General features: G+C 42.5%; 1 protein-coding gene across 1 annotated transcript; it reads left to right on the top strand.

Annotated features, from left to right (window-relative positions):
• Positions 1-1,517: 1,517 nt before the first annotated feature.
• On the top strand, positions 1,518-20,105 carry Vcp (valosin containing protein). The gene is made up of 17 exons (XM_055597601.1): positions 1,518-1,731; positions 6,013-6,124; positions 6,278-6,450; positions 7,737-7,879; positions 8,339-8,469; positions 9,729-9,860; positions 12,327-12,429; positions 13,940-14,073; positions 14,154-14,289; positions 14,921-15,033; positions 15,493-15,657; positions 15,773-15,895; positions 16,508-16,720; positions 16,891-17,199; positions 17,479-17,634; positions 19,083-19,237; positions 19,416-20,105. The coding sequence occupies exons 1-17, from the start codon at positions 1,715-1,717 to the stop codon at positions 19,519-19,521; spliced, it is 2,421 nt and encodes an 806-aa protein (XP_055453576.1). The 5' UTR covers positions 1,518-1,714; the 3' UTR covers positions 19,522-20,105.
• Positions 20,106-26,096: the final 5,991 nt, after the last annotated feature.

Genomic DNA, 26,096 nt, shown 5'->3' with positions numbered 1-26,096 from the left:
GGAGGGTGAATTGAGTCAGGATGCCACCCAAAGCTAATGGTCTTGACTATAATGAGAGCCAATTATCTTTTTTTCTTCTTCTTCTTTTTTTTTTTTTTTAAATTTCTTTATTTTATGTATATGAGTGTTCTCTCTGCATTTACACCTGCCAGAAGAGGGAATCAGTTCACATTATAGATGGTTGTGAGCCACCATGTGGTTGCTGGGTATTGAATTCATGACCTCTGGAAGAGCAGACAGTGCTCTTAACCACTGAGCCATCTCTCCAGCCCCCGGGGAGCCAATTATCTTTTGGGGCAGAAGAACCTCACCGCGGAGTTTCTTGCTCTTGGCAGTACTGAATTTGCTGTGTGTTCTGCAGTTGTCCTTGACCTCCTTGAACCTGAGTGCCCCCCCTCCCCAGATAATATTTATACTCTACAGTGAGGAGCATGTACTCCCAACCCTGAGAAATTGTAAAGCCTGTGTGATTAGGGTGCAGTGGCAATAGAGTGGATTAAAACAGTGCTGCTGATTCAGAACCAGGGGCCAGAGAAGGGGCCAGAGCTAGTGGCGTTTGGTAGATCGTGTCTAGCTGTGCCACACTAGCTGGCTTAAAACTCAATTCTCATGCCTTTAGCCTCTGGATCCTGGGATCTAGGGTGTACGCCACCATACCCAGCTGTTTTTGCGTGCTTTAAAATTTTATTTGAGACAGGGTCCGGCTGGAACTCTATAGACCAGGCTGACTTAAAACCTAGCCTGCCTCTGCATGTGCCACCACACACTGCCTTTAAAATTTACTTATAAAAAAATTTGCTTTTGAAATACTGTTTTGAGACTAGAATTATTGATACGTGCCACTATAGCCGACCTAGTTTTGTTTTTCAGAAAAGGTTGTGTCCTGGGTTGATCTCATCTAATAGTCCTCCTGCCTCAGCTTCTCAACTGCTACGCTTAAGACCTAGCCCATCCATCCCGCCCTTCGTTGGAGCTAGTGTTTTAAAGAAGCACGAAGGGTCTTACTGTGGTGGAGTAAGAGAATCCCTAGGTTTGGTGAGAAAAGGACTTTGTGGGTTATTCCTACAACCCGACTACACTAGTTAAGTGTTAAGCCATTGTGCCAGCTGCTTATAAAGTAAGGAGCCAATCAGCAGGAGCCAAGTAGGAGAGGCCTCCTCGAAGGATTAAAGACCTTCCTTTTACCAGACGATCTGGCCTATTGCTTTTGCCGATTGGTCAAGAATCCCAATCCGTCGAGGAAGCGTAGCGCTGCGGCCAATTGACGTGGCGTTACTAGGCGTGTTGCAGCCTTGAGGCGGGGCCAGGCCATAAACGAATTTTCCGATTGGTTACGGTCTGCGGGTTGCTGGGGAGAGGCACGGAGAGGCGGGCGCGAGTCGCAAGGCAGGCGCTGATTGGTTGAGATGAGAGCAGCTTTCCTTCCGATGATTCGGCTTTTCTGATCTCAGTCTGGGTGAAGCGTTTGCAGCCGTCGTTTGATTAGTCGCTGCCGCTGCCCCCCTCGCGGATCAGGAGCTAGCGTCGCCCGCCCGCCCGCCCGCCGCCGCCCCGGTGCTGCTGGGAGGACCCGAGAGGGAGGCTGCCGGAGGGCTCGCCACTGCCGCCGCCCCGCCGCCTGAGTGAGCCGAGCCCGGGCCTAGTCGGTCGCCTGCCACTCTCGTAGCCGTTACCCTCAGGCCGCCACAGCCGCCGACCGGGAGAGGCGCGCGCCATGGCCTCTGGAGCCGAGTAAGTGCGCGCGTGCACGGCCGCCGCCGGCGGGGGCGCGCACCGTGGGAGCCGCGGCGCTGGGTAGGCCCGGCGGGCGGCGTCTGGGCCGGGCCGGGCCGGGAGGGAGAGCGGCGGCCTCGGGCCGGCTGCGCACCCGCGCGCCCCCTAGGCCGGGCCCGCGCTGGGCCCGGGTCGGCTCCTGGGCAAGATGGTGCTGTGTCATGCAGGCCCCGGCCAGCCCGAGTCGCCCTCGCTCGGCCCGGCGGCCCGGCCTACTTAGGCCTTGGGGTCCACGCTCCCGCGCGGAGCCCTTTGGCGCCGGGACGCCGGTCGGCCATTTCGCCGAGCCCACGCGGAAGACGCTGAGCCTGCGGAGAGAAAACGCTGCGAGCCGGAGGCCCCACCGGGCCCAGTGGGCGTGGACTTGGGGACACGTGAAGGCCTCGGGAGCCCTGAGACTCCGGGGAAGGCCGGGCCGGGCGCCCTGAGCGAAGACCAAGCCGGTCTTGGTGGAGCCTGGGCCGTCCGGCCCGAAGTTGGCATCTTTTGCACCCTGGGTAGTGAGGGGCTGTTGGGGGCGTCCAGGTCGCACCTTTTTCAGATGGCAAAATTTCCCCATGGCTGTTGTAAATCCCAGGAAGCGTTATCTAGTTTTTCTTGCTCTGTTATTTTGGTCAGGGACTGACTAGAAAGGTGGTTTGCCATTTTTAAGGGACTGAAGTTAGAATCCAAGTTGTTTTTGGTTTTGCACTCTGAATTTTGGCTTTCAGACCTTTCAGGTTAGAATTGGCTTAACTCTTCAAAATACACACACCTCTTCTTCACGTACCTATGTTGAGAGATTCTCTGGGCCTTGGGACTTTCATCAAATAAAGCCTAGCCCCTTCAGCCCATTCTGTTTAGAAACTAGAGCTTCTCATACAAAAGAAAAATGACAACAACAAAAACCAGCAAGTGTAGGAAACTAAAGATTAGGTGTTTTGAGTGTTCTAACTTTCATTTCCTTGGAATGAAGTATTCATTCAGTTGTTTGGGTAAAAGGTCTGTTAGTAAGAGCCAGCGTGGGCGGGGTAGTGCACATTTTTTATCTCAGCACTTAAAAGAAAAGCAAGTTCTAGGCTAGCCTTGTCTACATCGGGAGTTCCTGTGCTACCTAGTAAGCCCTTGTCTCAAAAAAAACAAAATATTTTAAAAATATTCTGTCTTTGTTTGTTTTTATTGTTCTCTGTAGCCCTGGCTGCCCTGGAATTCACTCTGTAGCCTAGGCTGCCCCCAAACTCAGAGATCTGCCTCCTTCTGCCTTTTGAGTGCTAGGATTAAAGGCATGAGCAACCACTACCCTGTGTTTTATTTTTGAGACCAGGGCATCAAATTCAGCCATGTAGTCAGCACTGTTTTTCAGCTCCTGGTCTTGCTGCCACCACTTCCCAAAGTAATGATTTACAGAAGTGTCACAGTATGCCCCATTTATATCTAGAATTTTTTTTTTTTTTTAAATTAAAATACCTGAAATCTGGCATCATACAGTTTCTACCTTTAGGTCACTTAGTGGTTCTTATCTGAATTTCCAAGTTTCCTTTGTGGTCTTTCAGTTCTGGAAAGGACCTGAGTCATGCGCATGATGGGAGATTTCCCTAAAGAACATGGAGAGCTGCAGTTGCCCTCAGCTCTTTTGGAGGTTACCAGCTCTAGTCTCTAGGGGTAGTTGGAAAATAACAGGCCTTTAAGGGCATACCACCCATTTCTAGAGCTTGGGTCTGGACTGATAGGCAGATTGGAATTTGTCCTCAAATGTAGTTTTGAGAATAAATGTGAAGTAATAATTTGGGGCACTCCTATAAATCAAACAAGAAGATGGGCAGATTCTGGGGAAAGGCATTTTGATAAATATGGAGAAGTAAGAAATTTGGATTTACAAACATTTAATTTTAGGAACTCAGCAAGCACTGTAGCCAAAGTGACACACCCTTTGAAGTTAAAACTAAGGAACTACTCTGGGAAACTAGTGTATCTAAAGTAATTGAAGATGTTATAGCTGAGTGTGTTGATGGAATGCTTGTGTTGTAATCAGGAGGCAGAGACAGGAGGATTCCTGCCAGTTCAAGGTCATCTTGCTTTATATAGCCAGGCAGGGCTATGGATAGCAAGATCCTTTATCAAACAACAGAAAGCCAACAAAGAGTAAGATATTCCCAGTGGCAGTGCTTTTTTTGTTTGGTTTTGCTGTCTCATCTCAGCTCCTAGAATAATGTGCTTTGTAGACACCCATTTATGATTACTACTGTTATTAAAACAGTCTTGCTGTGCAGACTGAGCTATGCAGCTCAGGCCGGTCTGGAGCTTTCTGCCAATTGCTGAGATACATACAGGCATGAACTATACTATGCCTGGCTTTCATTAATTTGTTGAAGAAATAGTTTTTTTCTCCACTTCATTTGCTTTTTCCATCGTTTGACCTTTTTTTGTTTGTTTGTTTTTTGAGACAGGTTTTCTCTGTGTAGCCTTGACTGTCCTGGACTCATTTTGTAGACCAGGCTGGCCTCAAACTCACGGTGATCACAGATTAAAGGCGTGTGTTATCATGCTCAGCTTTGACCTCTGTTCTGGTTAATATTTATGTTTTTCAAACCCTTAGAAGAGAATTGTGTGTGTGTGTGTGTGTGTGTGTGTGTGTGTGTTTCTGGTAAGATAGAGTCTCTCACTATGTACTCTGTACACCAATCTGGAGCCAGACCCAAGTCTGCCTCTGCTTCCCAAGGGCTCAGATTAAAAGCTTGTGCCACTGTGCCTGGCCAGATGTAATTTATCAAAGGGAGAGTCCACTGAGCCCAGTAAGTGAAGGCTGGAGATGGGCGAGTTATGACATGGGTGCCAGAGAGATGGCTTAGTAGATAAAGGTACCTGCTGCCAGACCTGACAATGCAAGTTCAGTCCATTGAGCCCACATGGAGGAAGGAGAGAGCAGCTACTGTAACATAGTAGTCCACGGATAGACATAAATACATGTAGAGAGAAAGAAATTATTATCATTGTCCAGTGAATAATACTAGCTTCTAGGACATTGATAGAAAATTAGTTACTTGGGGTAGGGACCCAAAAGGTCCTACTAGTCCCTTAGGAGTTGCTCAGGTAAAGGGGCATATTTTCAAAAGTAGTGTAGCCTCTGGTAAGTTGCTCTTGTTAAATAACCCCTCATTATGTAAGTTCTTAAACTAATTGGATCACATACACAAAGAATCATGAAAGGCCAGTTGCTAGGAAGAAGGATCAGTGGGAGAGGGACAAGAGAGGGCGATGGGGTTAATATAAAAATGTGTGTGTGAAAATATTTGTCAGTGAAATCACCCCATCATGTATAATTAACACATGGCAATAAACTTCTAAGAAGCAACTTAGTCAATTAATTTAAGTGAGGAGTTGAACTTTTCCATTTTTTGAATTTTCTTGATTTTGTTTATGAATGAACAACCATTGTGCTTTTGCAGAAAGCAGTTTCCTTGAGTTGGATCCTCTTTCTGAAGGTTCTAGATAGGTTTTTATCCTGTTGTGTGTTACTTTTTGTTGTATGTTCGTTGTTTTGTGCTTGGTGTTCTTGTAGTACTAGGATATGATCTTGGATTCATCAGGTTTATTTTTTGAGGAGGATAGTGCTAAAAATTGTGTTTTGCTTGGTGGAACGTGGCCTCCCTGAGTCTTGTCTGGTTCACTTCATTCCATTGGAAGACAAGCAATAAGAGAACTTTTTCAATGCTCTGGAATTAATCATGTGACCATGTGTCAGGCATTATGAAAGAGCATTTACATTTTTTTAATCTCAGAATGTAAGAATGAGCCCTGATGTACGTAGTTAGTTATAGTCTCCATTTTACAGATGGGGAAATCAAAGTCCAAAGAGGTTAACTAACTTGGTGAGATCATAAGTGAGCATTGCCAGAGTTGAAATTTAGACCTAATTGGTCTGACTGTAGAGCCCCTGTTCTGTATAGTCTAAGACTTAATTTTTCTCTTGGTTGCTGTTGAGCCTTTACTACCGTTACATCTTTTAATATTCTGTGGCCAGTTTCCTGACCTTGGGATAGGATCCCTTGGGGCCTAAGAAATGGCAACAGCAGCATTCAAGATACTGAGATACTGAAATGAGAATGAAGTAAATGCTGGCTATGTTCCTCATGAGCTTGGCTGGACTTTTATCTGCGCTTTTAAACTTTGTCTATCTGTTCTTTCTTGCCTAAGTGAATTTTAGAGATTGATGGGTCTCAGTATTTATTAGGCCTGACCTCATTTTTTTTTCCCTTCTAGTTCAAAAGGTGATGATTTATCAACAGCCATTCTCAAACAGAAGAACCGTCCCAATCGGTTAATTGTTGATGAAGCCATCAATGAAGATAACAGTGTGGTGTCCTTGTCCCAGGTAAGTTCGGTGTATAATAGTCTTTACTGCAGTTAACTAGGGAGATTTCTCAGCTTTTGTCATTTTCCTTGCAGTGGATTTTGTGAATTCTAGCCTAGAGGGCTTCTACCTAAAGCTCAGTGACCCAAAGTCCTTAACCCTTTTTTTTTTAAGCCCAAGATGGATGAACTGCAGTTGTTCCGAGGTGATACAGTCTTGCTAAAAGGAAAAAAGAGACGGGAAGCTGTGTGCATTGTACTTTCTGATGACACGTGTTCTGATGAGAAGATTCGAATGAATAGAGTTGTTCGGAATAACCTCCGTGTTCGCCTAGGGGATGTCATCAGGTGAGGGTTGGGGGTGGATTCTTGATCTCTTATTAGCTAGGAGGCCAGATATAGCCTGCTTTATAGAGACACTTCTTCCTGCTTTACAACAGCCAGGATGGAGCCCTTGGCAGCTGTAGACGGAGGAAGTCTGCCTGCCTGGTCATGGGAAGTCTTCAGGGTTGTCTGTTGTACTGCATTCCTAGACTTAAATCTACCTCTGCATGGTCCTTAGGACAAATTGGCATTTCCATGGCTTTCTTGATGGCCTTTTATTTATTTTTTGACTGGGGAAGTAAAATACCTCATACTTATTAATGGAGACATTATATATATCTATTAATTACTTAATAGATATATAAATAGACATTAATATATCTTTTAAATTATATATAGTCTATCTACTGTGACTAATGACTAGTGCTGAAATACAGTGAAAATGTGAGTACAAAGGAATTCTTTTAAAAAAAAAATAAGTAAACCTAAGCCAGGCTTTGTGGCACACTCAGACCTGTTACTCCAGCACTTGGGAGACAAGTAGGTTAACAAGGCCTATATAGTGAGTCTATAGTGTTTTCAGAAAGGGAAAAAAAAAAGCAAAAAAAGATAGGCAAACCTTGGGAGGGGAGCACAGTTATAACCAGACGTAGGATTGCTATAGTATGAGTGATTTTGGTTGTTCTACCCAGCTAGGCTCAAGGCTTCCACAAATTCCAGTCATCTGAACTTTTTTTTAATGAAGTCTTTCTATGTTGTAAGGACTTTCTTCTTGAGACTGCTTAGTTAATTTCTTATGGTGTTTTGATCATGTAGCTGAGACTTTTTTCACGTCTTTCACTGGCATCACAATTTTTTATTTACTTGTCAAACTTTGCTCCTCCCCGTTTGAAATACTGGGATATCAATATTAATTAGAAGGCTGGATGTGGTGGTACATTCCCAGTAATCTTAGACTTGAAGACACACGAGATAGTCAGTGTTAGAAAAGATTATCACTTTTCAATATCCCATCATGAAGACTGCAGTGGAAGAATGGCTCATATGCCAGGGTTCCAAATATTCTTAAGTTTTGGCTTAGTGATGAGTGAATTTCTGTTACCACATCATGAATGTGACCTGTCAGTTCTGCTTGGCTGTTCGTTCCTTTGCCTTCTCTCCCACCCTGCTTTCCTTCTTCTCTTCACCTAAGGCCATCCCTGCCTTTTCTCTTTCGCTTGCCATCAGCTGTCTGTGCCAGGCCCTTTCGGACACCCAGTGCTTGGGGCTGCAGTGTGGTTGGTAATGTGGAGTCTGCTTGTCATCCTCAGCATCCAGCCATGCCCTGATGTAAAGTATGGCAAACGTATCCACGTGCTACCCATCGATGACACGGTGGAAGGCATCACTGGCAATCTCTTTGAGGTATACCTAAAGCCGTACTTCCTGGAAGCTTATCGGCCCATCCGGAAAGGTGAGAGAAACAGAGTGTAAGAATGGTTGTTGCTTGAGTAAATTTGTGACCAATTCCATATTATTTTCATAAATATGTGTATACATATATGTATCCTGCACGCATATTCAATTGTTTGTCCTTTTACCTCCTTTCTGTGCTCCAGGAAGTAAACAGTTCTCTTGTATCTGTGAAGGATGATTTGCTTTTGCTGTCAGCCCTACCATTTTTGGTTGTACTGAAAGTTTAGGCTGTCTATACCCTAATAGTTACAAGGGGCTTTTGTGCTATCGTTATGTATACTAGGCTTGAGTAGTAGAGAATGTAACACAGAGTAGAGTTTTACTATTGCCTGGTGTAGGGAAGGAGGGTATAAATAATATGTTATTGAGCTTTGTATTTTAGATCATGGGATCAAGTGAAGAATTTTCACTTGGTCTTGTACTTGACATCTCTAATTGCACTTACATTGTGTTGTAGGAGATATTTTCCTTGTCCGGGGTGGGATGCGTGCTGTGGAGTTCAAAGTAGTGGAGACAGATCCCAGCCCTTACTGTATTGTTGCTCCAGACACAGTGATCCACTGTGAAGGGGAGCCAATCAAGCGAGAGGTGAGTTACTCCTTAATCCCAGTTCCCAGTTTTATTTGTGCTGGGGAATTGAACCCCATGTTAAGCTAGTACTTTGCACCTGAAATACATCTCTCAAACATTACCACTTAAATGGCAGTTGTTATGTTATTCTTGTTATTAGGCTTGTTATAGGCTTATTATCAGGCTGTTTGCTTTTGGAGATTAGATGGTCTTATGGACGTAGAAAACCACCTAAGTATTTCTTGAAAGAACCCAGGGCCATGAATTTGAGATGAAGTCTAAAAGATGTAAATGATTGGCACTGAGTGTGGTGCTCAATGCTAATGCTAATCCTAATGCTAAGGAGGTGGAGGTGTGGAGTATTGCTGTAAGTTTGAGTCCAGCATGGTGGTCTGACATGTCATGGTCTGTCTCAAAAAATATAAATGGCCTGTGACTTGATTAAGAGCACTGGCTCTTCCAACACCCATTGGCTGTATTTGATCATATTCTTCATTACTCCTTTTTTCATCTTTTCCTTTCTATTGTCTTGCTACTTTTGTGACTCTCTTTCTCTCTCCTTCCCTCCCTTCCTTTCTCCCTTTCTATCTTTCTTGGGCCCACTGAATTTATTTAAAATTGATTGTGGCTGTGGGGGTTTATTGAACAGCTACAGCTTACCAGTGTCTATACCATCAAAAAATATGATTCTGTCTTCAGCAGCTGTTAACTACCTGTAGCTCCTCTAGCCCATTCAAGATGGGGTGTTGATGGACCCAATCGTGTAGATCGGCTTTCAGTTTTTGTTCGTTTTTCTGATACAGGATTTCTCTGTGTAGCTCTGGCTGTCCTGGACTCACTTTATAGACCAGGCTGGCCTCAAACTCACAAGAGATCTATGTGCCTCTGTGTCCCTGAGTACTGGGATTAAAGGTGTGCCCCACCATGCCCAGCCAGCTTTAGTTTTTTTAGGATTCCCTTATCAGTGAGACTGAAGACTTTGAGAAAGGGTGGTTTGTTGTCCCCTGTCTCCCCCTCTCCCTCAGGGTATTGCTTATTGTCTGGAATTCACTTTGTAGCCTTTGTAGCTGTCTTCAAATTTAGTCTTTCTGCCTCTGCCTTCCAAGTGCAGAGATTACAAGCATGTGTCACTATACCTGACTTAAGATCTCTGTAGAAGAGAATCTTCTCACACAGCATATTTTTCCCATACCAAATAGTGGGAGGATTTGGAGAAATTGTATTTTTACTGACAATACTATTCTTGTTTTTTGTTCTTTTTACTCTTACAAATTTAGGATGAGGAGGAATCTTTGAATGAAGTAGGCTATGATGACATTGGTGGCTGCAGGAAGCAGCTAGCGCAGATAAAGGAGATGGTGGAACTGCCACTGAGACACCCTGCACTCTTTAAGGCAATTGGTGTGAAGGTGAGTGCTAAGTTCTGTGGGGAGTCTACGAATGCTCTAAATTCATTAGAGCTACTGAGTGTCATAGTTATGTATACACACATATACATAATATACTTCAAATAATAGTTCTTTTCTCATGCACCCTATTAAAAGCTTAGCCATAAGTTTAACAGTCTTTGTTGTAGACGATTATTCAATAAAAGAAGGAAATATGGAGGATTTGGATCCTGAGTTTAAACACTTGAGAACCACCTGTCTAGAATATGGTTTTCTGACTTTTTAAAAAATTTATAGAATTTTTATTTTTATTTTATGTGCATTAGTGTGAAGGTATCAGATTCCTTAGAGTTGGTGGTACAGACAGTTGTGAGCTGCCATGTGAGTGCTGGGAATCAAACCTGGGTCCTTTGGAAGAGCAGACAGTGCTCTTAACCACTGAGCCATCTCTCCAGCCCCTGACCCCCTTTTTTTTTTTTTTTTTTTTTTTTATGGTAGACTACACTAAAGATGAAGTGACTACTTTGCCCAGTAAGCATATAAGTAGTTTTGACTTCAGTGAAGGCAGTTTCAGTGTATCAAGACATTGCGTGGAGGTGCACTCCTTCGATCCCGGGACTTGGGAGACAGAAGCATGATCTCTGAGTTTGAGGCCAAGCTTGGTCTACGGCGGGAATTTCAGGACAGCCAAGGCTACACAGAGAAACCTTGTTTTGAAGAACAAAAGACATTTTAACCTGATAATAAACCCAGTTTTGGAAAACACTTTTTCCCCCTTGGGTTTTTCCAGGCATCGGTTCTCTTTATAGCCTTGGCTGCCCTGGAAGTCCTTTGTAGACCAGGCTGGCCTTAAATTCAGATCTGCCTGCCTTTGCCTCACTGTTCTGGGATTGCAGGCATGCACTACCATGCCTGGCTTCAGGAAAACACCTAGTCTTAGGAACTGAGATACCATTCAGTAGCAAAAGTGCAGTATGAAGTAACAATGAAAATTTGGGTTGGTCAGTCCAGTGGTCATTCCTAAGACCATTGGAAATGTATGTTTTCCAATGATCATGACCCACAGATTGAAAACTGCAGTCCTAGAAGGTTGTGAACACCTGAATGAAAACCTGTAATAGTGAAAAAGAGACCTTGCTTTAGTATATCCCTTGGATTCTGGTTTGCCAAAAATTGAGCTCTTGGCGTAATTTGTTTTTCGCTATCCTTGCATGATAGGCATATAAGGATTGAAAACAAAACAAAAAACCCCCAGGCATTATTCTCCTATGCAAGTTGCATATATAAACATTAACAGCCTCCTGGAATCACTTTTCTTGCCATAATGTAGGGGAATTTGATTGCTTAGTGTTTATTCCCAAGGACTCATTCTTTGTGATTTTGTTGTTTTGTTTTTGTTTTTGGCAGCAGGGAGTGGGGAAGTTGAGACAGGATCTCTATGTATCCCTGCCTATCCTGGAACTTGTAATCTAGTCTGGCCTCAAGCATGCAGTCCTTCCACCTTCAGCTAGGAATCTAAAAGTGTTTTGTTTTGTTTTTGTTTTTGTTTTGTTTTGTTTTGTTTTTTTATTTATTATGTTCTGTCTGCATGAATGCTCCATACCAGCAGAGGGCACGAGATCTCACTATAGATGGTGGTGAGCCACCATGTGGTTGCTGGGAATTGAACTCAGGGCCTCAGGAAGAGCAGCCAGTGCTCCTAACCTCTGAACCATCTCTCCAGCCCTTGTTTTTTTTTTCTTTTAATTTATTTCTTTATTTTACATAAGTACTCTATCTGCACATTCACCTGCAAGACAGAAGAGGGCATCAGATCCCAGTACAGATGGTTGTGAGCCACAATGTGGTTGTTGGGAATTGAATTCAGGACCTCTGGAAGAGCAGACAGTGCTCTTAATCTCTGAGCCATCTCTTCAGCCCCCTTGTTTTGTTTTTTTGAGGCAGGGTTTTTCTGTGTGTAGCTCTAGCTGTCCTGAAACTTTGTAGACCAGAGCTCTGCCTGCCTTGCCTTCCAAGTGCTGGGATTAAAGGTATGCACCACCATACCAGGTTTCTTTTTTTATTTATTTTTATTATTAGTTACATTTTATTAACTTTGTATCCCAGCTGTATTTGCTCCCTCATTCCCCCATACCAGGTTTCTAAACTTCTCTCAGAGGCTTGCTTGTTCCTTCTAAAATTATTTTATGTGTATGGGTGTTGCTTCTGTTACTACGGATGACTGCACTACAAGCTTACAGTGTCCACAGAGGACGGAAGGCCTTAGATCCTCTGGGACTGGAATTACTGGTGGTTGTCACCACAGTCAAACTGAAGCCTCTGTGGAAGAGCAACCAGTGCTCTTAAATGTTGAGCCATCTCTCTAGCCCCCAGGGGCTTTTCCTTAACGGAATAGCCGTTTCTCACCTTTTGCTAGTGCCCTAGTTAGTCAAACTAGTTTAGGGTGGGTGGAGTTGGGGGACCCTAACTGCACTCTGTTGTCCTCAGCCTCCTCGGGGAATCTTGTTATATGGACCTCCTGGGACAGGGAAGACCCTGATTGCCCGAGCTGTGGCAAATGAAACTGGAGCCTTCTTCTTCCTCATCAATGGTAAGAAACTTGGTCCATCTTGTATCTGACTAGACCCATTTCTGAGTTGGGCAGCTCATGGACACATCCATTTGCACCCATACCCTTTAGCACATTAAAAATTTTTTTTAACTAAGGTTACTTTTTTTTTTTGTCTGTATGCCTTTGTACTGTGTGTGTGCAGTGCTGAGATCATAAGAGGGCATCAGAATCCCCTAGAGCTGGAGTTACAGATGGTCATGAACCACCATGTAGGTGCTGGGAATTGAGCCCAGGACAGAGTAGCCAATGCTCTTAACTGCTGAGTCCTCTCTTCCAGCCTAACTTTTAGCCCTTTTTGTGTGTACGTGTATGTTTGTGCATGGATAAGAGTATGCATGCACATGTGTGGGGTTCAGAGGATGATTTCATGTTTTTCAGGTACAGTCCATCTTTTTAGAGACAGTTGCATTGCCTTGGAACTATTCAGTATATTAGATTGACTAATCAGACAGCCCCAGGAGTCCACCTGTCTCTCCAGTGTTGGATGTAAAATGTGTGCCATCATGCCTGTTTTGGGTTAGCATAGATTTTCGTGATCTCAACTTGGGTCTAAGGGAGGCTCTTTAGCGCCTGAGCTATCTGTGTAGCCTCACTTAAGCATTTTCTGATGACTATGTTATGGAAAGATAACAAGTGGAATGCTTGTTGGGGTTAGAGGAGTATGGAATGGATTGGGAGTTGAGATATGATCCTGGCTAATTTGCCTTGTAGCTGCTTGAACTGACAGAAGTTGCCTACTTCTGCCTCCTGAATGCTGGGTTTCTCTGTCTTTTCTTCCCTTGAGAAAGATTGTAGATAAGCTGAAGACATTTAAGGAAAACAAGCTGTAATAATAAATCAAAAGATGCTTTTGTTTTGAGATAGGGTTTCTCTTTGTAGTTGTGGCTGTCCTGGAACTCAACTGTGTAGACCAGGCTGTGTAAATCTACCTGCTTCTGCCTCCCAACTGCTGGGATTAAAGCTGTATGCCACCACCACCCAGCTAAAGATATATTCTTATCTGAGAGTATTTGGGGAATATGGGCTGAGGAATCATTTGTGTGTCTTCAGAGTGATACTTAGGTCTTTAGAGATCTAATGTAATTAATAACTAGCATTTTAACCGAATCATCTTTGTCATCCTCACAGTTGGAACTATGCCATGGGAGTCCACATAGTATGTGGAGTCCATTGGCTTCTCTATAGTCTGGCCTGGTAGCTGTTGCTCAGTAATGGGTGGAAAAGTCTTAAGAGACAGAAATTACTGCAAAAAGATTCTTTTGGGGTTGGGGAGGATTTTTGTCATTGTCTTAAAAAACTTTTGTTGATATATTGTATATATATGCTCATGTACACATGGAAGTCAGGAGACAACTTGAGGGAGTTAGCTCCTTCTTTTTACTTTACCATGTTGTGTTCAGGACTAAACTCAGGTCATCAGGCTTTGCAACAAGCATCTTAACCTGATGAACCATCACTATAAGGTTATTGTCTATTTGGATCTTTTCAGGTCCTGAGATTATGAGCAAATTGGCTGGTGAGTCTGAGAGCAACCTTCGTAAAGCTTTTGAGGAAGCTGAAAAGAATGCTCCTGCTATCATCTTCATTGATGAGCTTGATGCCATTGCACCAAAAAGAGAGAAAGTAGGAGCTTACCTAAGGGCATGGTGGGGACTTGAAAGGTCCTGACTTTGCTTCTGACCAGACATACTGCATTTTTACAGACTCACGGGGAAGTGGAACGTCGAATCGTGTCTCAGTTGTTGACCCTCATGGATGGCCTAAAGCAGAGAGCACATGTGATAGTTATGGCAGCAACCAATAGACCCAATAGCATTGACCCTGCCCTACGACGATTTGGTAAAGACCTCTTGGTTTTTGTTTGTTTTTCAAGACAGGGTTTCTCTGTGTAACCTTGACTGTCCTGTAACTCTGTGTATACTGTGCTGACCTCTGCCTCTTGAGTGCTACTGGGATTAAAGGTTTGCACCTCCATTGCCCAGCCCAACTTGTTCTTACTCATTGGTATATTTCTGCTGGGCTTGGTTTCCTTGTTTCACCTATGCTTTTCATCTTTAGTTACTTAATCCTCAGCATTTCTTTAAGTTCTTTGCCATGACAAGACCTAAGGTCTTTTTTCCATTCTGTGTGTCCTCTGGATCAATGCTGCAAACTTTTATACAGTTACTCATGTTGTGGCAACCCTCAACCATAAGATTATTTTTGTTGCTATTTCATAACTGTAATTTTGCTACTGTTATGAATCAATATAAATATCTGATATGTAGGACATCTAATTTGCAGCCCCTGTGAAAGGGTTGTTCCACTGCTAAAGGAATCAAGACCCAGAGGTTGAGACCTGCTACTCCATAGAGTCCTGAAAGATTTCCAAGTTGTGGGGTATTGATTCTAACTCTAAATATGGGAGTTCTGGAGTAACTTCTGTGAACTAAAAATGATCCCTATTTTACATTCCTGCATTGTCAAACAGGTCGCTTTGACAGAGAGGTAGATATTGGAATCCCTGATGCTACTGGACGCTTGGAAATTCTTCAGATCCACACCAAGAACATGAAACTGGCAGATGATGTGGACTTGGAGCAGGTGGAGTGGTGATGATGGCTGGCTACACTTTAGGACAGTTCTGGTTTAGGTGGTTGCAAGGGATTACAAATATAGTCTGAGAGGATTCATATCAATAATCCCAAAACTTGGGAGGGTAGGGCAGGAGAATCTTGAGTTTGCTGCCAGTGTGTACTACACAGCAAGATCCTGTCTTTTTAGTTTTTTAGAGTTGGATAGAGATTATTATGATTTCAGGGCGGGACTTCTTAGTTGTTGCTGTGTTAGAGTAAGTATGAATTGTTGGAGCAGCTTTATTTCCAGCTCCCAAATCCAGGCTTGAGTATTTAACACCTGTGCCGTAAAAAAGAGCTGCTATAGTGTACCTCTTCAAGGAGATAAGAGTCAGATAGGAGTGAGCCATGGGATGGAGTCAGGATTCTGTTTGGCTTCCCAAGGCAGCTGGATCTTGAGGATGGTCAGTAGATCTTCTCTTTGCAGGTAGCCAATGAGACTCATGGCCATGTGGGTGCTGATTTGGCAGCCCTGTGTTCAGAGGCTGCTCTGCAGGCCATCCGGAAAAAAATGGACCTTATTGACCTAGAGGATGAGACCATTGATGCTGAGGTCATGAATTCCCTGGCAGTTACTATGGATGACTTCCGGGTAAGGACCATATCCCTGAATGAATTAGGAACACAGATGTGTATTGTGTTGTGTGAGTCGTGTCGTCGTCCCCCCCCACCCCGCTCATCTTTAAATTTTCAAACTCCCCTTTTAGTGGGCCTTGAGTCAGAGCAATCCATCAGCACTTCGGGAAACTGTGGTAGAGGTGCCACAAGTAACCTGGGAAGACATTGGAGGCCTGGAGGATGTCAAACGTGAGCTTCAGGAGCTGGTTCAGGTAGGCTAATTTGCTCTAGGATGGTGGGTCATTGCCTCAGTATGTAGTAATCTTTTAGGTCTCGGACTCAGAAATTTACTAAGAATTGTATACAACTTAAAAGCATGCTGTTACCAGTTTGAGGTAGTAAGGAGCTATCTTGGGGTTAGTTGCTGCAGTGAAATACCATGACCTAAAGACAAGTTGAGGAGGAAGGGGTTTCATATTTCTGTTCATCATCGAAGGAAATAGAACAAGAACTCAAACAGGGCAGGAGACGGGAGCTGATGCAAAGGCTATGGAATGGTGCTGTTTATTGGCTTGCTCCTCATGGCTTGCTCAGTATGCTTTCCTGTAGAACCCAGGACCACCAGGCCAGGGATGGAACCACTCACAATGAATGGGTCCCTCCCCATAAATAACTAAAAAGCCTCACAGCCAGATCTTATGGAGGCATTTTCTCAACTAAGGTCCCCTCCTTTTAGATAATTTCTAGTTTGTGTGGTAAGTTGATTTAAGACTAGCAAGCACACGGGCCTGTCTTGTCTGTAAAAAACTTGGATCTTAGAACACAGGATGATATTTTATTTAAATACAGAGATTACCCTTAAATGATGTTTGCTTTTCTTTTAGTATCCTGTGGAGCATCCAGACAAATTCCTCAAATTTGGCATGACTCCTTCCAAAGGTGTTCTTTTCTATGGACCTCCTGGCTGTGGGAAAACCTTGCTGGCCAAAGCAATTGCTAATGAGTGCCAGGCTAACTTCATCTCTATCAAGGGTCCTGAGCTGCTCACCATGTGGTTTGGGGAATCTGAGGCCAATGTCAGGGAAATTTTTGACAAGGTGAGCTATTAGAGGCTGGCTAGTGGTCATGGCATTTGGGGACAAGGTGTGGTAAGAGGCTGTGTCTCCAGAGTCACAGCTCAGTTGGCATTGTTGATTACTTTGTTTTCTCTCTGAAGTCTGAGAAATCTAGTTATGTTAGTATTTGAGTTGGTTTCTTTCTCTCACAGGCACGACAAGCTGCCCCCTGTGTACTCTTCTTCGATGAGTTAGATTCAATTGCCAAAGCTCGTGGTGGTAATATTGGAGATGGTGGGGGAGCTGCTGACCGAGTAATCAATCAGATCCTGACAGAAATGGATGGCATGTCTACAAAAAAGAATGTGTTTATTATTGGAGCTACCAACAGGCCTGACATCATTGACCCTGCTATCCTAAGACCTGGTCGTCTTGATCAGCTCATCTACATCCCACTTCCTGATGAGAAGTCCCGTGTTGCCATCTTAAAAGCCAACTTGCGCAAGTCCCCAGTTGCCAAGGCAGGTGCAAAGTTGTTAGCCATAGGGACTTTTTCTATGAAACTAATGTGAAGTGTTTTGTGGTTGGTTTTTTGTTTTTTTTTTTTTTGTTTTTTTTTTTTGATTCCTGGATAGGATGTTGGGGGTTTCTGGGTTAGCTAAAGAGAACATGAAAGATTTGTGAACATTAGAACAATTTAGGAATACCGAATAAATTATGTTTAGAGTGAGTATCCCAAAGATGTGTGTGCTCCATGGGAGGAATGCACAGTGCTGAAGTAGTTCTTTTGCTTCCTTTAGGATGTCGATTTGGAGTTCCTGGCAAAGATGACTAATGGCTTTTCTGGAGCTGATCTGACAGAGATTTGCCAACGCGCTTGTAAACTGGCCATTCGTGAATCTATTGAGAGTGAGATTAGGCGAGAAAGAGAGAGGCAGACAAATCCATCAGCTATGGTGAGTCAGTATAGATACCCTTCTTCATGACCCAGAGTTGAGAGTGGAAGGTAAAAGGAAATCCCTTGTCTGAGATGTTAAGCAGGGTATTCAAGAAAGGAAGTACTGAACAGCTAAGCTGAAGAGTGGTGTATGCCTATTCTTGCTATCAATGGTAAAGACAGGATGAACAGAAGTACCTTGCCAACCTGGACTACATGAGACCCTTATCAAAAACAGGAAATGAAACCATGTAGAATGAGATGGCTTTTCTATATGCTCAGTTTAAACTTGATGCCTTGAGGGAAATGAAAGTATGATTGTATGACAGACAGATGAAACAGGATTTCTTTTTTTTTTTTTTTTTTTTTTTGTGCATGTGTATGTCTGTGTGATAGTGTCTGATGCCCTAGAGCTGGAGTCAAAGACATTTGTGAGCTGCCATATGGATGCTGGGAGTTGATAAACCTGGGCTCTCTGGAAGAGCAGCCTAGTGCTCTTAACTGCTGAGCTATCTTTCCAGCCCCCTGGAATAGGATTTTTAAAAAGAGTCTGGACTTTTCTGTCCTACTTGGGAAGGGAATTCACGGGCTCCCAAAAGGGAAATGTGTGTATAAGAATGTAAAAACTACGAAATTATATAATCCAACTTCTTTACTACTGTGCTTCCATTCTGTTTGGAGATTAGTGAATGAATTAAAAATGAGCAAGTCACTTTCTTATTTTTTAGAGTGAGTGTCTTTGTGACAGTACTCTGTCCTCTTAAGAAACTGCTTAAAGCAGTTGACACTAAAAATTAGTCCCATAAACCATAGCAATTGGAGTTAACTCTCAGTAAAAGAGTAGGGTTTAAGATGGGTTTTGAAAAGAGATTTGAATAAAAAAAAATAAGAGGCTAAGTAACTTCTAGTAGGGTCTTAATTAGGAAAATCAGATAGGTGCAGTGGTACACATTTGTAATCCCAGCACCCTGGCAGAGGCAGGCTGATATCTTATGAGTTTGAGGCCAGCCTAGTCTACAAGCTGGTTCCAGGGCAGTTACACTGAGAAATCCTTTTCAAACAAAAGACACCTTGATTCTGAATTTAAGATTTATTACGGCAGTATAGTCTTACAGTTAGTTATACACCCCTTTTAGGTGCTTGTTTCTCACATACCTAAATTTGTTAACTTCAACAACAGGATACAGAAAGTTCCTTGGGCCATTTAATATATTTTTCTTAAGCCCCTGGCAAACACTGATACGAATTCTTTCTATATAGTTTTCCCATTTACAGGTTGCCCTGGCACATTTTTAGCAGAGCAATGGTCTACTTTTAGGAAGTTTGGCTTGGCTCCTGGTTTAGCTTGGATTGGAGTCACATACAGACTGATAAGCTACTTGCAATAATGGGAGGGTAGGCAGGCTAGGAATAGAGTGCAAGCTAGGTCCTAACTACCATAGTGGTCTGTGCTTACCAACTTTATAGGAAGTAGAAGAGGATGATCCAGTGCCTGAGATCCGCAGAGATCACTTTGAGGAAGCCATGCGTTTTGCCCGTCGTTCTGTCAGTGATAATGACATTCGGAAGTATGAAATGTTTGCCCAGACACTTCAGCAAAGTAGAGGTTTCGGCAGCTTCAGGTAATCTTGTTGGCACAATGGGTAGTTCCTAAGTTACTTGGGGTACTTGTAGAAACTGGTGGGAATCATAAGGAGTCTAGAGCAATAGTTGTGAAACCTTGGTAGGCTCTATCCATATCCTTTTTTTGGCCTTTTTAAATTTAATTTAATTTAATTTTATTTTTTCTTGTATATACAGATTCCCTTCTGGGAACCAGGGTGGAGCTGGCCCCAGCCAGGGCAGTGGAGGTGGCACAGGTGGCAGTGTGTACACAGAAGACAATGACGATGACCTGTATGGCTAAGTGATGTGCCAGCATGCAGCGAGCTGGCCTGGCTGGACCTTGTTCCCTGGGGGTGGGGGCGCTTGCCCAAAAGGGACAAGGGTTGCGCCCATGGCCTGTTCCATTCCTCAGTCTGAACAGTTCAGCTCCAGTCAAACTCTGGACGGGGGTTTTCTGTTGAAAAAAAAAGAAAAAAGAAAAAGAAAAATTACAAAAGCGATAAAATAAAAGTGATTTTCATTTGGGAGTTGAAGAGTGGATTACCAGCAAGGAATTGGGCCTTGGGGCCTAACACCATTTCTCTTGTAGTTTGGGGTTTGCAGGTGACCTGTGGGGTGTGAACCAAGGCACTATGCTCCCACCATCACCACAGTAAGGCATCTGTACTCAATGCTGTCCAACCTCTCCCTTACCCCTAGCCAACCCGGGTAGGAGTATGAGGGGCCACAGTTTGCTGGGTGTTTATATAGAAAGTAGGTTGATTTTTATTTTACATGCTTTTGAGTTCATGTTGGAAGACTAATCATAAGCAGTTTCTAAACCAAAAAAAAAATTAAAAATAAAGACATGTTGTAAAAGGACAATAAATGTTGGGTCAAAATGGAGCCTGAGTTCTGGCCAATATGCCTCTTCTTTTTTTTGGAAGTTTGCATCCTACTCAGCTATTCTCCCCCTCCAAAAAAACAAGTACAGTTCACATTCGGTTTTTAAACTCTGCTTTTGTGTAAATGTTGTTGCATATAAGTAGAGTAGAGAACAGTGTGGAGTGTCAGTCCTTACGTCGTTCCACCTTGTATGAGACAAGATGGCCTTTGCGGTTGCTTACACAAAACTTGGGGGTTTTCGGGGATTTTCTTTCTTTTTTGTGTGTTTTGTTTGTTTATGAACAAGGTTTCTTTGTGTAACAACCTTCCCTGTCCTGGAACTCTATAGAACAGGCTGACCCACCTGCTTCTGCCTTGAAAGGTGTGTGCCACCACTGCCCTGCAGAATAGAGAGCCAACATAATAAAGGCTGAGATAGAGTAAATAACATCCTAAGATCTGTTTGGATCCAAGATAAGCTCCAAGAATTTTCCTTGAGAAAGTCCAGCTAAGGGATGTACAATGCCACAAACTTCTCAGGTCAAGTGAAAAAATTTTGAGACAGGATATTGTAACCTTGACTATCTTGTTACTCATTAAGGTAGATGAGACTTCTCTTGAACTTAACAGAGCTCTCAAATGCTTGTGTCAAACGCTTGTACCACCTTTCCCAGCTAATCACTAATCTTGTAGTGGTGGCTAGGAATTGAACCTAGAACCTTGTGATTACTTAGTAAGCAAGCATCCTGCTGTTACCTATAGCCTAGTTTTCAGTTCTGTGTTTGAATTTATTCATTGTGTGCTTCCTGAGAAGGCCGGAAGAATGTTGGATTCCCTGGAGCTAGAGGTGGTTTGTGGAAGTTCTGGGAACTGAACTTGGGTCCTCTGGAAGAGGAGAAAGAGCTCTTAACCACCACACTATCTTTTTTGACCCTGAAATTTGGGTGAAAACAAGGGAAACCATACCAAAATAAAGAATCTCAGAAAGCTGTAGAGGTAATGATATGGAGGAGAACATTTGAATAAAAGGTTACAGGGCATGATTGAGTGATACAAGCTTAGACACAAAGGAATGTACCTGAGTGAGCTTGGAGAGGTCGGGAACCACCTAAAACACCTCAGATTCCAAAAGTGCATTTTGTACTTTAAAAAAAAAAGGTGGGAAATGAAGGTAGTGTGAAAGTAGTATTGCCAGATTTAGTAGTAACTGCCTTTCAGAGTGCTAGGACTACACTGGGTGCCATGGCACCCAGCTATTAACTCACTTTTGAGCCGGGGTATAGATCTGCTTAGTCTATGCAAGGCCTTGGTTCCATTCTCAGTACCACACATTAAAAAAAAAAATCACTGTCTTCCTTTTTCCCTTATTTTTACTTTCTGCATTTTAAATTTATTTTTAAAAATTATTTGTGTGGTTGGGTGTGTTATCTTGTATGTGTGCCTAATAACCTCAGAAACCAGAAGAGAATGTCACATTCCTTGGAACTGGAGCAGCAGGTGGTTGTGAACTGTGGTGTGGGTGCGGGGAATCAACACAAGTCCTCTGGAAGAACAGCCAGTGCTGTCACCACTGAGTCTTCACTCTGGCCCCTAGTGGGTATGTCTGTGTGTGTGAGAGAGGGACAGACACAGATAGACAAGTGCAAGTAGAAGACAAATTTCAGAAGTCAGTTTTCTCTTTTAACCATGGGTCCTAGGAATCAAATTGATTGTCTTGGCAGCAAACCATCCCCTGAGCCTTATTTGAAATAGGATCTCACTATGTAGTTCTGTCTTGCCTGGAGCTCTTGGTAGTCCATGTTGGTCTTGAATTTAGTGCTGGATTAAAGGTATACAACATCAAGGCTGGCCCTTTTAAAGAAAATTGTAATTTAAAGAAAATTAAAGTCTTGTCATTTATATATACATTATTGTGCTCATATAACTTAAGATTACCCTAAGGGTTGGCCTCAACTTTAGTTCTTTTGTCATCCTTTCAAGTGCTTGGCTTAGAAATATGTGCTATAATACACAGCTTTATAATTTACCCTTATGGAAGTGGCAATGTTTTATAGAAATGAGAAAAAAAAAACAGTTATTTTTGAGACAGTCTCTTAACTCAGGTTGACTTACAACTTGTGATGATTGTCTTGCCTCAACTATCCAAGTGCTGGGATTTTAGGTGCACACTGCCATGCCTAGCAAAAAATAATTCCAGTGGTTAGAAGTCATTTTATTTGTCTTATATAGGTAGGTGTGTAAATAAGTGTCTGTTTATGTGTTTTTCTTCACCATGCTGAGAATTTGCTTATGCTAGGTGAATGTTACCACTAAGCTAAACCGTAAGTGCCACATAAATTTATTTTAAAAAATTTCTTTTTTGTAATTATTGAGGCAATGTCCCATTTCCAAGCCCAGGCAGACCTTGAACTTAATGGTTTTCCTTGACTCTGCCTCTATAGGATTATAGGTATGTACTACTCTTCTAGTATATAGCATTAAAAAAATTTTTTTTTTGAGATACTTTTTCTGGCTTTTCTTTCTTGGGTAGGGAACAGGGTCTGTGCAGACTTGGCTGAATTTACAGAGATCTATCTGCCTCTGGAGTGCTAAGGTCAAAGGCATATGCCATTATGCCTGGTTTTTTTTTTTTTAAATAAGGTTTCACTGTGTGTCCCAGGTTAGCATTGAATTGAAAGTGAACTTCAGCCTAAGTGTCCAGAATACTAAGGTTATAGGTGTGCCACCAGCATGCTTGGCTTCCTACTACATTACACTGGTTTGTTTTACATTCACTTATGTACGTGTGTGTGAACATATGTATAAAATACATATTTTACAATATGTATTTTAAAATAGACGTATATAATATATATTGTATATATAAAATTTTTTGCTGGCCATGTTTATATAAGTATGGAGGCCAGAAGATAGTTTGAGGAGTTGCTTTTCTCCTTTGACTTTGTGTGTTTAGAGGATTGAACACAGGCTGTCAGGTCTATCATTGAGCACCTTTATTCACTGAACCATAGCTCAGTGGCCATAACTTTCAAAGTTTTATCTTTCTTTTCCTGTGGGTCAAAAAATAGTCTGAAAGCCATACCATATTCAGACTTTTTGCTGGTAAGCCAAATGTCATTTGCAGCTATAGTGACTAGACGAGTACCACGAATTATATCTTTCTTTTTGCTCAAAGATTTATTTTTATTTACTTATCTATCTATCTATCTATCTATCTATCTATCTATCTATCTATTTATTTATTTATTTTGTGCTTGCTTGGTTTGGTTTTTTTGAGACGGTTTCTCTTGTAGCCTGGAACTTTCTGTAGACTAGGCTGGCCTAGAACTGCCTTCCAAGGGCAAGGTATTTGCCGCTACCACATGCCTTTGTATTTTGTTTGTTGTTGGGTGTTTTTGAATCAGGGTTGGCTTGGAACTCACTTTAGCTCCAGGCTGGCCTCAAACTTGTGATCTTCATATCTGTACCTCAGCTGCCGGGATTGTAGTTGGTTGTAAGCCACCATGCATATCAGTGTTTTGTTTTGTTTTGTTAACCTCATGGAAGACTGAGGCAAGGAGATTGTAAATTCAACGCCTTCCAGGACTACACAGTGAGACCTGTGTCTCTAACCTTTGTCTTAAAAAGACAAAAGAGAGTGGGGCGTGGTGGTGGTGTACACCTGTAATCCCAGCACTTGTGGAGGCACAGGCAGGCCTCTGTGATTTCCAGGCCAACCTGGTCTATAAGGCCAGTCCAGGACAGCCAAGGCTACAGCAGAGAAACCCTCTCTCTGGGGGTGGGGGTGGGGTGGAGACAGAAGTATTTTGTTGAGGTAGATGTGCTTTACCTTACAGTTGTGGGGGTTGGATTCAGGGTCCTGTGCATGCTAGGTGAGCACTGTGATAGCTGCACTTAATTTCTTTTTCTCAAAAAAATTTGACAAACTCTTGAAATTGTGACTTCTAGAGAACTCTATCAGTAGAAAGTAGATTGAAAGGATTAGGGCAACAGACTTGGTGAAAAAAGACTTACAGAAAGTGATAGTGGAAATGGATCTGAAACAGGTTTTATGAGTATGTTAGGGCTTGATGGATTACATCAGATGAGCATAGGAAGAACTAAGAAGATGGGCTTAGTGTGGTTGTGATATATACCCATAGGATTTGCTGAAGGAGGCAGAGGTAGTAGTTTAAAGCCAGCCTGGGCTATACATGTTGTCTGGCAGTGGCAGTGTGCCTTCATCCCTGCACTTGGGAAGCAGAGGCAGTCAGGAATCTCAGATCAAGGGTACTAGGACTACACAGAAAAACCCTATCTTGAAAAACAAGGTGGGCTTAGAATTTGAGTGATTTTGACTCCTTTCACAGGGAAATGTGTAAGTTATAAGAATGGTTAAAGATAAAATAAGTTTTTCACAAAGTCAGAAAAAATGAGGTCTTATGGATCAGATTTGGTGATGCTTGAAATTGCCCTGTTTTGTATTATGGCCTCTTTAGTGGATTGAGCTCTATGGTATTGAGGAAATTTGACATCATTTTGGGAGAATTAGATTCTCAATTCCATACTAAAATGTTTGCTTACCAATCTAAATATACAAATTTAAAATGTTGCAGAAATTACTTTAGAAGCCTGGCCTATAAGAGTGCTTGCCTATCATGGACAAAGCCCTGGGTTTGATAAACTAAGCGATAATACAAGTACAAGTACGTTCACATTAGGTGTAAGGATCCTTAACAGTGAGAGAAGCTGGTTTAGGGATATAGCTCAATGGACTATAGTTCATTGAAGGTTCAAGACCCTGTCTGGGTTCAAGCCCTACTCCTCCCCCAAAAGGGAGAGCAACAGACAAGAGAGACCGTAGAGATGCAATGAGAGAAATCTTGCCTTTGAAAGCTTTGAAAATGGAGAAAAGGAGTTAGCCAAGGTGAGTATTAGTTAAAGCTACAGAAAGGAGTTCTATCTCAGCCAATTCCTTGATTTTAGCTATAAGAGATGTGTTGGATTTTTGGCATACATGTATTTTGTCTGAATTGTTAAACCAACCAGAGAAAGCTAGTACTATATCCAACCAATAGTACACCAGGAAAATGGGTTAAAAATTGTAAATTGGCAGTTTTTAAACATGTGAAAATGGTTTTATCCTAGTGGTAGAACACTTGCCAAGGAGTTCAAGGCCCTAGATAAATCATGAAATAGACATCGTAAAAAGTCAATAAGGGTTCGAAATGTGAAAAGACACTTGTTTTGTGGCCTTGGGGATAAATTAGCTGATTCAGTGAAAGAAAAGCAGGGCTGAGATGTAAGGCTGAGGAGAAATGGTCAGAAAAATACAGAAGCTACAAATGGCACACACCTGGAGTCCCCAAACTTGGGAAGTTGAGGGAGGAGGATAATGAGTTGGAGACTTATTACATAGCAAGACCTTGTCTCAAAATAAAATGTATAGGTCAAGTGGATGAAGAGAAGGACTAGGTGCAGTATACAAACAGCTGCTTATATCATGGTACTTAGGTGAATGAATGTGTTTTTCTTTCACTTGGTATGAAGTGTTTCTCTCCAGCAGCATCAGACTTTGTTCCTCTGGCCCTGCAGCTTTACCCTAGAGAGAAGAGATCTGTGGACTCCTTAAAGTTTGAAAAGACAAACAACAGAATGCTTTATCTTTTCTAGAATAGTGGTTCTCAACCTTCTAATGCTGTGAACATTTAACCTAATTTTTATTGCTACTTTTATAACTAATTTTGCTACTGCTAATCATAATGAAATACCAGTTTTCGTATGGTCTTAGACAACCCCTTTGAAAGGGTTGTTCAGTTCCCCCACACCCAAAGGGGTTGTGACCTGTAGCTTGAGAGCTGCTGTTCCAGAACCTAACCAATAGAGGGGATATGGCTCTAGCAGAATAGGGAACTGACATCTTCCGTAACCTAGACTTTAAAGAAGACATAAATGGGATTTGTCTAGTTGAACTACTTTATTAGGATTTTCTCTTTGTCTCTATTTCTCTACCCACAACTGGTTTGGTTTGGT

Source organism: Psammomys obesus, unplaced genomic scaffold (genome assembly GCF_907164565.1).
Source record: "Psammomys obesus unplaced genomic scaffold, mPsaObe1.curated_primary_1811, whole genome shotgun sequence".
Lineage (NCBI taxonomy): Eukaryota > Metazoa > Chordata > Mammalia > Rodentia > Muridae > Psammomys > Psammomys obesus.
Note: the sequence above shows the minus strand (reverse complement) of the source record. Positions and strands in the feature narration are given on the sequence as shown.